The 14,854-nt window shown below is 41.0% G+C and overlaps 1 protein-coding gene across 6 annotated transcripts in view; it reads left to right on the top strand.

The window, feature by feature from the left end:
- The window catches only part of utrn (utrophin), a 144,692-nt gene that overhangs the window by 28,101 nt on the left and 101,737 nt on the right, over positions 1-14,854 (top strand). For 5 of the 6 annotated variants that reach the window (XM_026341032.1, XM_026341031.1, XM_026341033.1 and 2 more), the window contains 24 exons: positions 880-995; positions 1,896-2,033; positions 2,147-2,260; positions 2,388-2,543; positions 2,809-2,979; positions 3,095-3,286; positions 3,822-3,956; positions 5,148-5,297; positions 5,746-5,907; positions 6,279-6,410; positions 6,768-6,941; positions 7,120-7,275; positions 7,402-7,572; positions 7,953-8,132; positions 8,592-8,720; positions 9,527-9,697; positions 9,865-9,921; positions 10,142-10,300; positions 10,975-11,112; positions 11,241-11,327; positions 11,462-11,632; positions 11,754-11,926; positions 13,294-13,444; positions 14,365-14,540. In XM_026341032.1, the coding sequence (XP_026196817.1) occupies positions 880-995; positions 1,896-2,033; positions 2,147-2,260; positions 2,388-2,543; positions 2,809-2,979; positions 3,095-3,286; positions 3,822-3,956; positions 5,148-5,297; positions 5,746-5,907; positions 6,279-6,410; positions 6,768-6,941; positions 7,120-7,275; positions 7,402-7,572; positions 7,953-8,132; positions 8,592-8,720; positions 9,527-9,697; positions 9,865-9,921; positions 10,142-10,300; positions 10,975-11,112; positions 11,241-11,327; positions 11,462-11,632; positions 11,754-11,926; positions 13,294-13,444; positions 14,365-14,540 (3,559 nt within the window). The remainder of the gene's footprint in view (positions 1-879; positions 996-1,895; positions 2,034-2,146; positions 2,261-2,387; positions 2,544-2,808; positions 2,980-3,094; positions 3,287-3,821; positions 3,957-5,147; positions 5,298-5,745; positions 5,908-6,278; positions 6,411-6,767; positions 6,942-7,119; positions 7,276-7,401; positions 7,573-7,952; positions 8,133-8,591; positions 8,721-9,526; positions 9,698-9,864; positions 9,922-10,141; positions 10,301-10,974; positions 11,113-11,240; positions 11,328-11,461; positions 11,633-11,753; positions 11,927-13,293; positions 13,445-14,364; positions 14,541-14,854) is intronic. The other variant, XM_026341034.1, reaches the window with a different exon arrangement.

Genomic DNA, 14,854 nt, shown 5'->3' with positions numbered 1-14,854 from the left:
GAAACCTTGGCCCGCCTCAAGTAATAGATGGTGCCCTTATATGGCCTCCACAAGCTCATAGATGCACAAGTATATTCGTAAGCGATTTAGTGTAAGATCATACCTCTGTGCCAGCTAAATCTTTACTTGAGGACGTGACTTGGCCCGGGAGCAGCTCTGACAATCAGTCACCATTTTACCTCTGGAGTTTACCTCCACTGCTCTTGGCCAAAAATAAGTCTGTAAAGGGAGACTACAACGCTCTTCTCCACTCATGACCATAGGTGTATGTGTCAAGAGTTATGCGTGTGTATCTGTTTTGCCTTTTGGGCTTTTATGACTGGTTTTGGATGACGGCCAAGGAAAACTATTTTTTTCTGCTTGATGGCAGTTTGCTTCTCGCTGGGGCCTCTATCTAACTCTCTCCCCCTCTCCCAGTTCTGCTCCATTTCCCTACTTTGTATATATAAACATACCCAGATTACGTAAGCATTAAATGACCTGATAATTAAAACACTAACAGATAAGGAAAAAAAAGCAGAGAGACAGTCAAGGCGAGGAAGGTGGCCATACAATATAAATGAGGTTAAAGTAGGTATTAATTTGTCCAACTTACCTTTTGTTATTTATTTCATCACCGTTCAGAATGTCAGTTCTTGTATGGCTTGATTAAAGGGTACAACTAAACTTACTTTGAGAAACATGCTGTCAAACATCTGGCATCTTCTTTACAGCATGGAAAACACTCACTCATGCACACACAGTGAGGAAAATCTCAAACCAATTCACTGCCCCCTTGTGGTTAAATACCAGATTCTTAAGTCCTGATGCAAAAGTTGTCATGCCTTTTGCTATGGTTACTAACTTCTGCTCATTCCCCATCTGCTTGTTTTATTGCAGCTCTGGCCGGTCTTGACTTACCAAGCCCTGTGGAGGGTCTGGAGGCCAGGTTGGCCAAACTAACACAAGGAATAGTAGATATTTCAACTGCTGAGGCAGCTGTGGAGCGGGCACAGGTGAGTAGACTCTTAGCATGGCCATGGTAATTAATAACTATCTGAAAGCTCTTGGTGGAAACCACAGGCGACTTTTCTCTAAGCTAAAAGGATTTCAATCTCAACAGTCACTTTGTTCTGTGCTTGTGTATGCGTCGGGTCCTCTGTCTGCCCTCACCTTTTTTCCCGAATTACAATAACCACCTTTATCTGCACTGTGTCAAACCTGTGTGCAAGAGATTCACAATATGTGCTGTTGTGTTTCATGTGTGTTACTGTGTATATTCCTTTCTCCTCCATCCTTCGGTGGAATGTGGCTCAGTCCAAGCTCTTGTTGTTGTGGCCGATAGGGCACGGTACGGGGGAGGGGTGATGGGAGTTGGCACATTCTGGGCAGCAAGCCCATGCTCGCAGCACAGAGCTTCTAACAGCTCAGTCTGGATCCACTCAACCAGTCTGTCAGCCTGACATACACAACATACAATCCCATGACAACATCTGTGAATCCACTTAGCAATTAACCTGATGGTGGAAAGGCGAAAGTCATCTGATTGGCTCAATATTGTGTCTTTGTATTTTGACAGATTCACATTATGCTATATCCAAATATGAACTGTCTGAATATAATAATTTACTATAGTAATGTGGATATAGATTTTCTCCAGTTAAAGGTGGTAGCATTTTAATCTTGATGATGCTACATTGGCTCAGTAACTAATTACCTGGGATCAGTCATAAACGTTAAAATACCTTTTCCTCTTTGATGCTGGCTCAGTTAATCAGATTAGGAACTAGCTCTCATCTCTTCTACAGAAATGACTGTGAAGCAATGGTCCTTCTTTGGAAATAAGAATTTTATTCTTGTCTTACATGCAGCTTGGACATGTCATTTTAAACCTTAGCTCTTGTTGCTCAACACAGGGACTGTGTCTAGAGATTGAGCAAACACAGCAAGCCTCGGATCCTGCAGAACTACAAAGATGGAGTAAACTCTCCTCCAGAGCCCGTGAGGTGCTTGGCACACTGCAGTGCATGTTGGGTAGCATGAAGGACAATCAGGTAGAGTGGTTACGAATATGAATATGGAAAGCCGTCAAGTGTAGACAAGAACCGACATAGACATTGATCAAAATATGAATGTTGTTAATGTTGTTCAATGTTGCTAATGCTAGGTGCGTTTGGTGGAAGTTGAACGTTGGTTGGATGCTGTTCAGGAGTTGTTGTGTCATGATGCCACAGGGTTGGGTGATACAGAAAGTCTACAGGAAGAGCTTAACCAGTGCAAGGTGAGAGGGTTTTGACATTCAGACCAGTTTTGACCAGTCTCTAGATTATTTTTTGCCTTGATCTGAATTGATTATAGTTAAAGTGACCATCACTTTTCAAGTTTTCCTTTCTTTTCCTATTTGCCAGGAGTATGTGAATGAGATGGAGTCAGTGGAGGGTTCATTGAAGCAGATGGCAGAGAATGTCAGTGCTGTACAGGCAGCTGCAGTCCCCGGACTGGGAAAGTGGGGGCAGGATAAGTTGGATGAGTGCAGAAGCCGGTGGGATACACTTTCCAAACAGGTGAGAAAAAACTTTTTTTGTGTGCCGTGTTTAATTTCTTTTAATTTGCGGTTGATTATTTTGTGTAAAGTTGTGATTTGTCTGTAGTAAAATTTTAGTGGTACTAGCCACTGAATATTGATATGACAGGTGAATATTGGTATGACTATTAACATAAGATTACATGATCAGATGCCATTAGATTAATGGAAAAGTATGCCTGAAAGGGACTTTAGACTATTTTGGTCTTTCTTATGCAAACCTGATGGCATAATCTTGCCTGCAGCTGATGAGCCATCAAGAGCGAGTGACAGAGAGTCAGGAGAGGCAGGTGAATCTGAGGAAGGACTTGGCAGAGATGCAGGAGTGGATGAACCAAGTAGATGAGGAGTTTCTGATGAGGGACTTTGAGTACAAGAGTCCTGAGGACCTGCAGGCATCGCTGGAAGAGATGAAGGTGAGAGTGGAGGCATGGACCTACTTCAGATGTTACATTTGCAAAGAAATATGGTGATTTGTTAAGTACTTTATTTTTCTAAGCCCCTTACTGTACTTGTCCTCATCTCTCGCAGAGGGCTAAAGAGGATGTGCTACAGAAGGAGGTGAAGGTAAAGATCCTGAAAGACAGCATCACCGTGCTGGTTTGCAGAACATTGCCGCCTGGTGGAGGCAGTGGTCAGGCCCTGACATCAGACCTAGAGGGGGTACTAGCCAACTACCACAAGCTGTGCGACCGCTTCAAGAGCAAGTGTCACACTCTGGAGGTAATGTGTGGGAAGGTTAATTATGTTATTTAGTTTGTAAGTGAAAAGTTCCCAATGATGTCCTGTTATTCTACTTGTACCACATATTTATTTGTGTTTCTTATTTGAGATAATAGGGAAAAAAGCAAGTGCTTGGTCTTAATCTTTGAGTTTAAGGTTAATGTCTGTTTCTACTCTTAAAAGCTGGCAGGACACATTTATTTTATTTCAAACTTTTATGCATGAATGATCAAATTTAATTTCAACTCGCAAATCTCATGGTAGAGCAATGGAATGGCATGTTGGTGCAACGTAATGTGTCTTTCCTTGGGCTCCCTTTTGTTTTAAGTGTAAAGTTGTAGTTTGGGGCTCTTTGATAGTCAGAACCAGACTCTGCAGGGTGAAGGTCATTGTCACCGAGTTGTTCTTATGCTCATGTCTACTCTTTTCCTAAAGTCCATTAGGCCCCATCGTTGTTGTTTGTGTTTTGATATTTAATTTGAATTTAAGACTTGCCTCATATTTAAATGTATGTGTGTGTGGGTGTAACGTGTAGGAGGTTTGGTCCTGTTGGATGGAGTTGCTTCAGTACCTGGACATGGAGCAGAGTTGGCTCAACACTGTGGAAGACAAGGTCCAAGCTACTGAGAACCTACCAGAGAGCACCGAGGCTGTCAGTGAAGCCCTGGAGGTATGCACACACACACACACACACACACACACACACACACACACACACACACACACACACTAGAAGAAACCTTTTTTAAATATGCACATATTCATTCTCCAAGCATGTGTGAACAGACAGTGAATAAGAAATGTGATATAATTAGTAGAGAGTAGTTAGCTCATAATTAAATTTACAATGAATAATATATTCAAACCACCCAAAGATGTTTGAATATCTTTAAAATTGTACTCGTTTTTAAACCTGTTTTGAGATGGGCTGGTTTTAATAGCTGGTGCGAACTATTGCCCCATCTTTAAACACAACATTCAAACTGCATGAAATGACATGGAAAAAAACATTAAAACAAACATGGACTAGTTTTTGAAGATTCCACTTTCCATGAACCAAATGTTTAATATGTTAATCATTCTATTGTCTTTGACTTTGTCTTTTAAATTTCCTCTGCTTTCTTTTGCTGTGCTGCTATATCTGTAGATTGCCTGCAGCAGGACTGTCAGATTCACTTTAATCAGTGTGCTGTTTCTGTAACATCGCATAGTGATGAAGAAAATTGAAGACCCTTGAAGACAATGTTTCTCCGTTCTTCATCTTTTCTTTTTTTTTCTCTCCCCCACCTAGTCTTCCTCTTTCCATCTTAATTCCTTTGATTCGTCTTCTCTCACCCTTCGCCCTTCCCAGTCTTCCAGTTTCCTAATCAGACCCACCCCTCTGGAGGGGGGCTGTCACTTTGTCTGTCCATTACCTCCGGGAAGGAAAAGCACATTTAATGACCCAACATAAACAATGACTGTTGCATCCAAACAAGCGGCGTCACTCGACAAGCCTCTCTCTCACTTGTCTCATTCGTTGTTCAGTTATCATCTTTTTTTTCCCCACTGTGCTTCCACCTGACACACCCAGCCCAGCAATTTCTACATCTGCACTCCATCTGTTTGCTCAGCTTTTTGGTTCTTTCTCAATCTTTCATGCACACATGCACACATTTCGAGCTTTTTACTCATTTCTTTTTCTTCTCTGGTCGGGTTTCTAGCTTCTTCTCATTACTTCTTTGCAGTTTTTGAGGCAGATTTTTTAAAACTCTTAAGCAGTTCTACTTTCTTCATCTTTTGCAACCCTATAAACGGATTTTCTTTTTGTTGTCTGTTAATTTACCATTTGTTTATCTCTCATCTCGTCATTTGTCACCAGTCTTTGGAGAGTGTGCTTCGTCACCCGGGAGACAACCGGACACAAATTAGAGAGCTGGGTCAGACGCTGATTGACGGGGGCATTCTCGATGAACTCATTAGTGAAAAACTAGAGGCCTTTAATTCTCGTTATGAGCAGCTCAACCACCAGGTCAGACCCTTGTCTGTGCGTGTAAGCAAATATGGGGTGTGTGTATGGGTGTCCTTATTTGTTACTGTAAAACAAAGGTATTCTCTTCAAATCATTGTAATTATTTTAATCGATCTTTAGTTGGATTTGTAATTAATTTGCAAATATGTCACTGTATCATATTCATTCATTTTTATTTTATTTATATGCCTATATATTTTCAGTATTTTTATATTTTATCAGTACAGAGTTCGTGTTTTTGTGCAGTTGATTTTTGTATTTTTCTAAGCATTTGCTACTCTCCCTCATATTCCTTATCAAAGCATTACGCTTTCATCTATTATCAGATCCAATTAAGCCCTAGCTGCATTAGAGATCGGCTGTTTGAATTTCTCAGAACAGCTCAGAACATATATATCTCTGACTGAAAGATTCTGACTCATGACTTGCTGTCTGTGACCTTGTTCAGGCGGTGAATCGGCAGCTCAGCCTTGAGCAGCAGTTGCAGACACTGAAGGAGAATGATCAGGCTCTCCAGTTGCTGCAGGAGTCGTTGAGCCAGCTGGACCGCACACTCACCTCCTATCTCACTGATCGCATAGACGCCTTCCAGCTCCCGCAGGAGGCACAGGTATAAGGCACATGTTTACTGACAAATATATTTTATATCCAGAGAACAAGGTGAAACACTTGGGGCGGCACCAAAGTCTGATGGATCCTACTCAGCAAAATATCACCTAAGTTGTCTGAAGTCCCCTTCCTCCTTCTATTAGCACAGTAAATTGTAATGAAATAATGAGAGCTCTTTAACACTCTTAAATTCCAATTATATTGGGTCTTGATTGAGGAAACGCGGTTAGTTGTCCTCTGAAATTTCAAGATATCACGGTAGTACACATGTATATTTACATTACATGTACAAGTACAAACTGAAAACATTTACTGAATAAATGTTCATATGCATATATTATTCTATGATCATGTGTTCCACTTTACCTTCAGGCTATCGGGGCAGAGATCGCAGCCCACGAGGTAACAGTGGAGGAGATGAGAAGGAGGAACGTGGTGAACTTGCCTCCTCCCACTGCTGATGGCAAGGCAGCCCGTGGTGGGACCATGCTGGACCACCTACAGGTAACACTGACTGCTACTGGAGAAAATCAGGAACTGCAGATTGATGCCAGACCAGTTTCTCCTGCCACTGTGAATGATTCACACTGTTCTTTCAAATACAAGCACAAAATTAATGTTTCTAGTTAATTTTAATTTTTATCCAGAATACCTCATAGTCACATAAGGTTTTATATATTAAAATACATATATTTAGTCATCAATTGATTTCTGAAATTCAGAAGCTGTATTAAAACATATTTTTATTTGTTTTTTATTGAGCTTGTTTTCCACACATAAAAATATTGGGGAAAAAGAGAAGTGGTTAGTTGTGTTGTAATAGGTATGTGTAACCTTAACTTCTGTCATTTCTCACTACAGAGGAAACTGAGGGAGATCTCCACAAAGTACCAGCTGTTCCAGAAGCCTGCCAACTTTGAGCACCGCATGTTGGACTGTAAGAGGGTCCTGGATGGTGCCAAAGCTGAGTTGCACATTCTGGATGTCAGACATGTGGAACCAGAAAAGATTCAGTCCCATCTCAATGGCTGCATGGTAAGAGCTTTCTTATCATCTAGAACTATCTGTGTTCTTGATAGTGCAACTCCTTCTTTCACACAAGTTTAAGTAACCACAGCATATGTAAGCAGAGATATTAGCCAATCTAGTTACTCATTTATACAGTCAAAAACTCTAGCTCACTACACTCATTTCCTTTCTTTTCACTATACAGAAACTGTACAAGTTGCTGAGTGAGGTGAAACTAGAGGTGGAGACGGTGATAAAAACAGGTCGGCAGATTGTGCAGAAACAGCAGACTGAGAACCCCAAGGCCATGGATGAGCAGCTTACTGCTCTCAAACTGCTCTACAATGACCTGGGAGCACAGGTAACTTATTGTTATGATTTCTTCAATTACCCATGTTCAACAAAAACAGCATATGTTGAATTAAAAGTAATATTCTGTAAATCTGAAACTAGGTTAAGACACCTTTTGTTTTAATTCTCCCTACAGGTTACAGAGGGCAAGCAGGACCTGGAAAAAGCTTTGTCTCTATCTCAAAAGTTTCACAAGGAGAGTGCCGCCCTACAAGAGTGGCTGGCCACAAACGAGGCTCAGCTGCAGCTGAAGATCAGCTGTGGAGATATGCCTGCTGACATTGATGCTGAGATAGCATGGGCTAATGTGAGTAGCTGTCCAAACCATTTTCACAAAATCTCTTCATTAGGAATCAAAGAAGTGCTTCTTTCTTAGGCCAGCAGGTGGCGCAAAGGGACTTTTTATATTCCTCAGCCATCTGTACACCAACCTCCCTGTTGAGGATTCTTCAGACGTCAGTGTCAAATCTGCGATTGACCCAAATTCAATGGAATTAAAATTGTGTTTCACTGTTTTTCAAGTGTTATTGTATCATAAGCACAGATTAACGTATGCCCATATGTGCTCCGACTGTTATTTGTTGTTGTTGCTATTAGTGCATGATGAATCGCTGCTTGTACTAAAGTGTGGGTAAAACATTACAATAAAAACTGACCACATCACCATCGTCATCTGTGTCACTCCAGGGCCTCCTGAAAGAGTCTGAGCGGCGCAAGGTGGAGCTGTCCAACCTGATGGAAACGAGTGCTGGCCTACAGACTCTGGTTGAGGGCAGTGAGGCTCAGCTGGAGGACAGACTTTGTGGCCTAAATGAAGCCTGGGGCCGTGTCCGCACCTGGACTGAGGACTGGCTTAGTGCTGTGCTGGTGAGAGAAAATATTTTATGCAGTGTTTATTTTATATTCTGTGTAGATGTTAACAGATTCTCTTGCCTGGCACATGGATATACAATATTTTTTCCTTCATGGTTTTATTACCTGCATTTATAATTCATAATAAATGTGCTGGGATGATTTCAGTGCACACAGCTTAAAGAAAGCTTAACTCCCAAATAAAACTTTCCTTAATTACAGAAATTAAGCAAAGAATAAACTTCAAATACAGAGCAAATCAAGGCTGTACAAGTCATCTCTTCAATAATATTGTATTTGTCATTTGAACAAAGAGACAAAGAAGTGCTTCTTATTTACTGCTGCAACAAGTCACATAGAAGTTCCAAAACACTTTGTTGTTTGTCTTTCTCTTAGATTAAACCAGAAAGAGAGAAAGTAAATGAAACTCTTCTTATGTCCTCATCAAAATGCTGCAACTTTCTTTGTGCACAGAGTCACCAGAATGAAGTGGAAATATTTGATGAGAACTTGGCTCACATCAGCACGTGGCTCTACCAGACGCAGATCCACCTGGATGAGGCAGAGCGACTCTCCCCAGTGGAGAAGGAAAAGGTGGTAAAGGTAAGGCAGAGAGAGTTGTCTCCATGGGAGAGAGAAGGGATACACATGAATAAAGAAAATGACCCAGAGTGTAGACACAGTGGACCCAAAACATCATGAATAATTAATGCAAAGTATTTAATTGATACTATGGAAAATGTGAATAAAATGGCAGCACTTAAAAGCTTCAAAGAATCTAACAGTGGTTTAGAATGAGTTTATGGAAATCGCTGCCTCTGGCAAAGAAATGCATTCTGCTAAAATCCATCAACGAATATACTTCCTGTCACCTTTAGGGACAAAGATATTTCAAAATATTTCATCATAAAAGGTATAACATATAGTGATGAATTATTTCTAAATGTCATATTGTCTTTTTGTGCTTGGGTAAGATGTAAATGTTCAAGGAGCACATATGTGCACACAATTAGAACATCTCTGTGTAGGTTTTTAATATAATGGCCAAACCTCACCATGTGTCTCCAAATGCAGAGTGAGAAAGGGCCAGGGTAAGCACGGGAGAAAGGTTTTCTGAAGTATGAGAAAGAAGAAATGGAGAAAACAAGGACAGAATAGAAGCTGGGTCTTTTATGACAGTAGCAAATAATTTATCCTGGAGTTATATTACATTCTTAAACCCTCTTTTCTTCTTAACATGACAACTGAAGGTCTCTACTAAATATTATGTGGCCCCTGGGGCTGCTTACCTTGATCTGTGCGTGCAATCTTAAGCTCTCTGGTCAAACCCAAGGCTGCAATGCCATTAGGTCTGAGAGACAGTGATTCATAGCATAAACTGATGAAGCTACTCTGTGGTCTTCCCTCAGCGCATGCTGGAGGAGCTGGAGGACATCAGCCTACGTGTGGACAACGTGAGGGACCAGGCCACCATCCTCATGACCAGCAGGGGCCCCGCATGCAGAGATGTGGTGGAACCCAAACTGTCTGAGCTCAATTGCAACTTTGACAAAGTCTCCCAGCACATCAAAACTGCCAGGGTACAAAAGCACGAACTGTTTGCAAACTAACATTAACAGCATTGAACAGACTTGTCAAAGAAAAGCTGAGGCTGAAATTCTCTCTGTAAACATTAAAAAACTTGTTATACTGTCGGTACAGTGCACAATGACTCTGTCCGTTGTTGTCTGTTCCTTTTGGCATTTAGATGTTGACCAGTCTGGAGTCAGCCGGTGTTGAGTTGAGCCAACAGGCTTCACAGCAGGTATGAAAACTCTCTAAGATGTTAAGAAAAGCAGTTTACCACAATATATTTATAATATTATAATATTAACGATACTGAAATGGACTCAGTGCGGAAAGTTTCAGTTTGGAATCAGGGCAGGATCACAAATTATAACCATTCCTTTGCACTTGCACTCAAACTGCATTTATTTGACTGGCTCTGAAAGGCTGGACCCCTAAGGTGTGCTTTTTCTCATCAGGTCATTCACAGTCACCAGGTCAGAGTGGAGACTCAGACTGAGACTCATCCTTCTGAGGTCCTGAGTGAGGTGCAGGAGCTTCAGACAGAACTTCAGGACACACTGAGGACTCTGCAGCTGCAGCAACAGGACTCAGTAAATGTCCTGGATGACGACAAGGTACACAAGATTATGTTTCCTGACTTCGATTGTAGAGGTGTATGGTGTATGTAAGTGTCCAGTGGGTGTATATACTTCAGTATGATGGGCAGGGGAATAAGCACCAGATCCATTGTCTTCATTGTCATGTTTCCATTAAGGTTTGCGATCCCTGGCAATTTTCTAGAGGAGTTCGAAAGCATATACACACAGAAACTGCCCTAGGTTACCCATTATTCTCTTTGTGTTTTATGAGATTTTCTATGAAGAATATGCGGTGCTACAGGCTATATAAAGTTGCCACCTGATAAGATGAGTTTTGATTGGGCATTTCAAGGCCTAACAAGTCTGGAATTCAATCTTTGTTATCAGGGTTTATGACGTTAAACACACCAGCTGAACACATTGGACTAATCCCAGGCAAGGTCATTATCCCAGTCAGGAAGCTCTGAATTTGTTTTAAATATTTTGTTGAAAGTCTACTGCGGCGCCCCTCTGAGCAACTTTTACCTTGTTTAGCAAAGAGCCTTCCAGTGTGTAAGTTGTTCTTTTTTCTATTGATTAGAATATACTGTATGTAGATTTAAGAGGTTTTTAACCGTGTTCTAAACTAATATAATCTCTACAAATAATTGTTGTTTTTCAGGCTCTTGAACTTTTAATCTGACCTTTTACATTCTGTCTCACTGCAACAGATGGATGAGGAGAAGGCCAGTGTGGAAGACTTGATGAGAAGAGGAGAAGAGCTGCTGCAGCAAACTTCAGACGAGGGCCAGAAGGAGGAGGTGAGACTTCTGCTGCTCCGTCTGCAGAGCCAATATTCTGCTCATAGGGTGAGAAGCATAAAATATGTTTTCCTTAAACTGTTTTTTTCCTAGGAAATCTAAAGTCTATGACATATTGTGTTTTTCCTTTTGAACTCCGAAGTCTGGTAAACTTGTGTGTGTTTGTGCTCTTTTAGGAGTTGAGGGTGCTACGAGTCAGGCAGGTTCAAGTGTCGCCGTCTTCTCATACTTTCCCAGAACAAATAAGAGAGGTTTCAGCTGAGGTGAGGAATTTATACATACACACAAACCAGTACTGTTCCCATAGGTGGTCATTTTGATGTAATATTACTCTCAGATTTTATTTCTGTTCAGCATATTAATAACCAAATGTTTCTCTTGCTCCTCTGTGGTGTAGGTGATGTCTGCAGTGGAGCGTAGCAGTGCTCACTCACTGAGTCCCTCAGACTACCTACTGGACATCAACAAAGTGCTCCTTGCCATGGCCGACAATGAGCTGCTCCTGAACTCCTCTGAGCTCAGTGGGGGGCGCTATGAAGACTTCTCCAGTCAGGATGACATGCTGAGGGTGGGTCGTCTGTTTACCCAAGATGATGCAAATATGTTGTTGTGAACTTGTTTACAGCAGAAATGATCTGCCCTTGTCCCCCTGTTTCTTGTCATTTGACGTTCCACTTGTCTTTTTGCAGAATATCAAAGACAACTTAGAGCGTCTGGGTGACCAAATTGCAGGGATACATGAGCGCCAGCCTGATGCCATCCAGGATGCTTCACCAGCTGAGGTGGCTCAGATTGGAGACGCCCTTACGCAGCTGAATGCTGAGTGGGACCGCCTCAACCGCATGTACAGCCACCGCAAGGGGTGCGTGCACCACTTCCACACACAAGCAGTACAAGTTCAACTGTACATCAGATAGAAGGAGGGTGAATTTAACTTTCTTTACAATGTTGTGTCAGGGCAGAGAGTAAGTGAGCTGCTATTTTCAGTTGTTAATGTATGTGACAGGATATTTTTGGAACCTGCTGGGACATTAAATACCAGCTGTTTGTTAGTTAGAAAACAGCAGGAACAGATATAGAGATCAGGGCACACAATCAAACTCCCCCTGCACATTTAAACATACATTCACTGACCTTGATTACTATCAAAACAATTCCTTGGGCATAAACAATCTCTTGCTTATTCACATGTTCACTCATTCACTCATACACACACACACACACACACACACACACACACACAGACTCAATCGGTGACCTTGACTTGCATCAACATTTTTCCCCGGGCATAAACAGTCCTCCTTTGCTGAGTACAGTATGTGCACATAGTAGTATAAACTAGTAAGCTAATTTTTTCTCCATCTGTAATCATAATAACCTCTGGGCGTCATTAAAACCCAAAGAATGGAGTATAGATATATATTTTTTAAATTGCTCTTTCAAAATTCATTTCCTCACCTTGTCTGTCTGATCAGATTTGTGTTGATGCTAAGAGAGGAAATAGTTCTCTTGTAGACCATCAGTGTGATAAAGATCAGTTTTTTGTATAAAGCCATTTACTTTATCAGCCTCTTTGTTTTTGCTGATCTGTTCAGTTGCTTTTGATTTTGTTGGTGGTTCCCGACTGTTATGACATTTTCTAGTGTTTAATAGAGGTCAACGGTTTAACTTCCTTTATCAAATTTATTGGAATTTCCCTGTGAGTGAATATTGTTTTATTTTTTTATTGGATCTCCTCAGGCCAAACAAGTGCATAAAAGTAAGGAAAATAAATAGTATTATGAGTTATTATGGATTAATCAAAACCACAATCCCTCCCAGTCTCACTGCAAAATAAGATTTCAATACAAAATGAACTTTTTTTGCAAAAAAAATATTTTGTAGAAGTTTATTATGCCAAAGCAAACCTGAACCAACAGCTTTTACCTTACAAGCTTTTGCTGTACATATAACATGGATGGAAATCCCCTTAAACTGGTACTACTGGTTGCAGTAGTACCAGTCTAAGGGGTGAAACCAGTGAATATGCAACTTGACCCAGCAAACAAACGGTCCACTCCGAAGGCCTTGTTTTCCTCACTTATGCATGCAAAGCTTAAACAGCTAACAACATATGCAGCCACTACTGCTCCCTAGAGTGTTAACATGTTAACATTGCAAAGATTTGTTTTACTGTTTTTGATCAACTATAATTAACAATGGGCATGGTGCATGTGTTTACTTGTGCAGGAGTTTTGACTGTGCTGTGGAGGAGTGGAGGCAGTTCCACTGTGACATGAATGATTTGAGCCAGTGGCTGACGGACACCGAGACACTGCTGTCTCAGGTAGTTGGCCCTGACGGACAGTTAGACCTGAACTCTGCAAGACAACACCAAGAGGTCAGTGGGGATGAGGGGCAATAAAACAATAAACATAAGTCCTAAAATGTGGAATAATGTGGTGGAATAAAATGTCTGACCTTTCTCCAGAGATGGATGGATATCAGTTTGCAAACATGCTGATGTTCCTTGGGTTATTTCATATTATTTTTACATGTACATTTGATCACAATGACCCCAGAGACCACAAATCAGTGTATTTGTAGATAATTGTGACAATATAGAAAGCAATCATGGCAAAACATTTCTCAGGATAAACCAGTAATTAGCCAAATATAGAGAGACAATGTTACATATGTTTGTAGTTGACGGCAAGAACATTAACTTCAGGATGCTGTAGTATTGTGAGATATTAGGAGCTGGATCAGGAATGTTAGAACTGAGATAATTGCATTTTGTTGCCGAAAGGGACAAAGGCTGCTATACTGTAACCAATAAACATACACACTGCACATCTAGCTGCTCATTATGCAAAGTGGGAAATAAAGAGAAATGAACTGAAGAGCAAGATGACAAGAACCTCTAATTTTGCTTTGTTTGATTACTGAAGCGGCAATTTCATTTCCAAGGAGAATTAAATTCTCAGAAGCTGCGCAATTATCACTGCCAGCACCACCATCATTAACACCTTTATCAGTGAGATTTGCACAGCTCGAGCTGCGCCCCGTCTGTCCTGCTCTTTAACATGTTTTCATAGTCTCAGAGAAGGAGACGAGGGATCAAGTAGGTAGGAATTGAAAGATCAATTAGCAAACTCACTCTTTAGTGGACTTTGCCTGAAATTTGATTGGTGAGCTGAACTTTAGCAGGGGATTTGGCTCTGAGGGAATCAACATGTGCTGCTTGACTGATCCCCATTTTGCCTTTTTTTGTTTTTTCTTTTTCTCATAATCTGATTCATTCATTTATACCCATGTTAGGAGCTGGAGGAAGGCCTTGCTAGTCACCAACCTGTCCTGGCCATGCTGACCCGCACTGGAGAACAGATAATTGGGCAGCTGTCGTCTCCCGATGGACTTCTGCTTGAAGAGAAGCTACACATTCTCAGTCAGCGCTGGAGAGCTGTCAACCGACAGATCATTGACAGACAGCACAGGTAGTGTATCCACTGCAGAGACACATACAGTAAATAGTTCTGTGTGGATTGAAAACATTAAAGAGATGAAGTCAAATTGGATTTTTTTACATCACTGCCACCTTGATTATGTAGCAGCTTCATTTCACAGGACAGTGTTACATGGAGGTCAGTGTTTACTCTCCATCACAAACATCAGTTTTGGTGTATGAGTGTTTAAAAGTTTAACATTATCAGTGAACTCAATCAGTCTATAACAGTAATTTAAATGTAAATTTTAGGATTATGCCTCCATCTTGCAGAAATTTGAGATACTTATCTGCATAAGTCAATTC

The sequence above is a fragment of the Anabas testudineus genome, chromosome 24 (genome assembly GCF_900324465.2).
Source record: "Anabas testudineus chromosome 24, fAnaTes1.2, whole genome shotgun sequence".
Lineage (NCBI taxonomy): Eukaryota > Metazoa > Chordata > Actinopteri > Anabantiformes > Anabantidae > Anabas > Anabas testudineus.
This window is presented reverse-complemented; position numbering and strand designations above follow the sequence as displayed.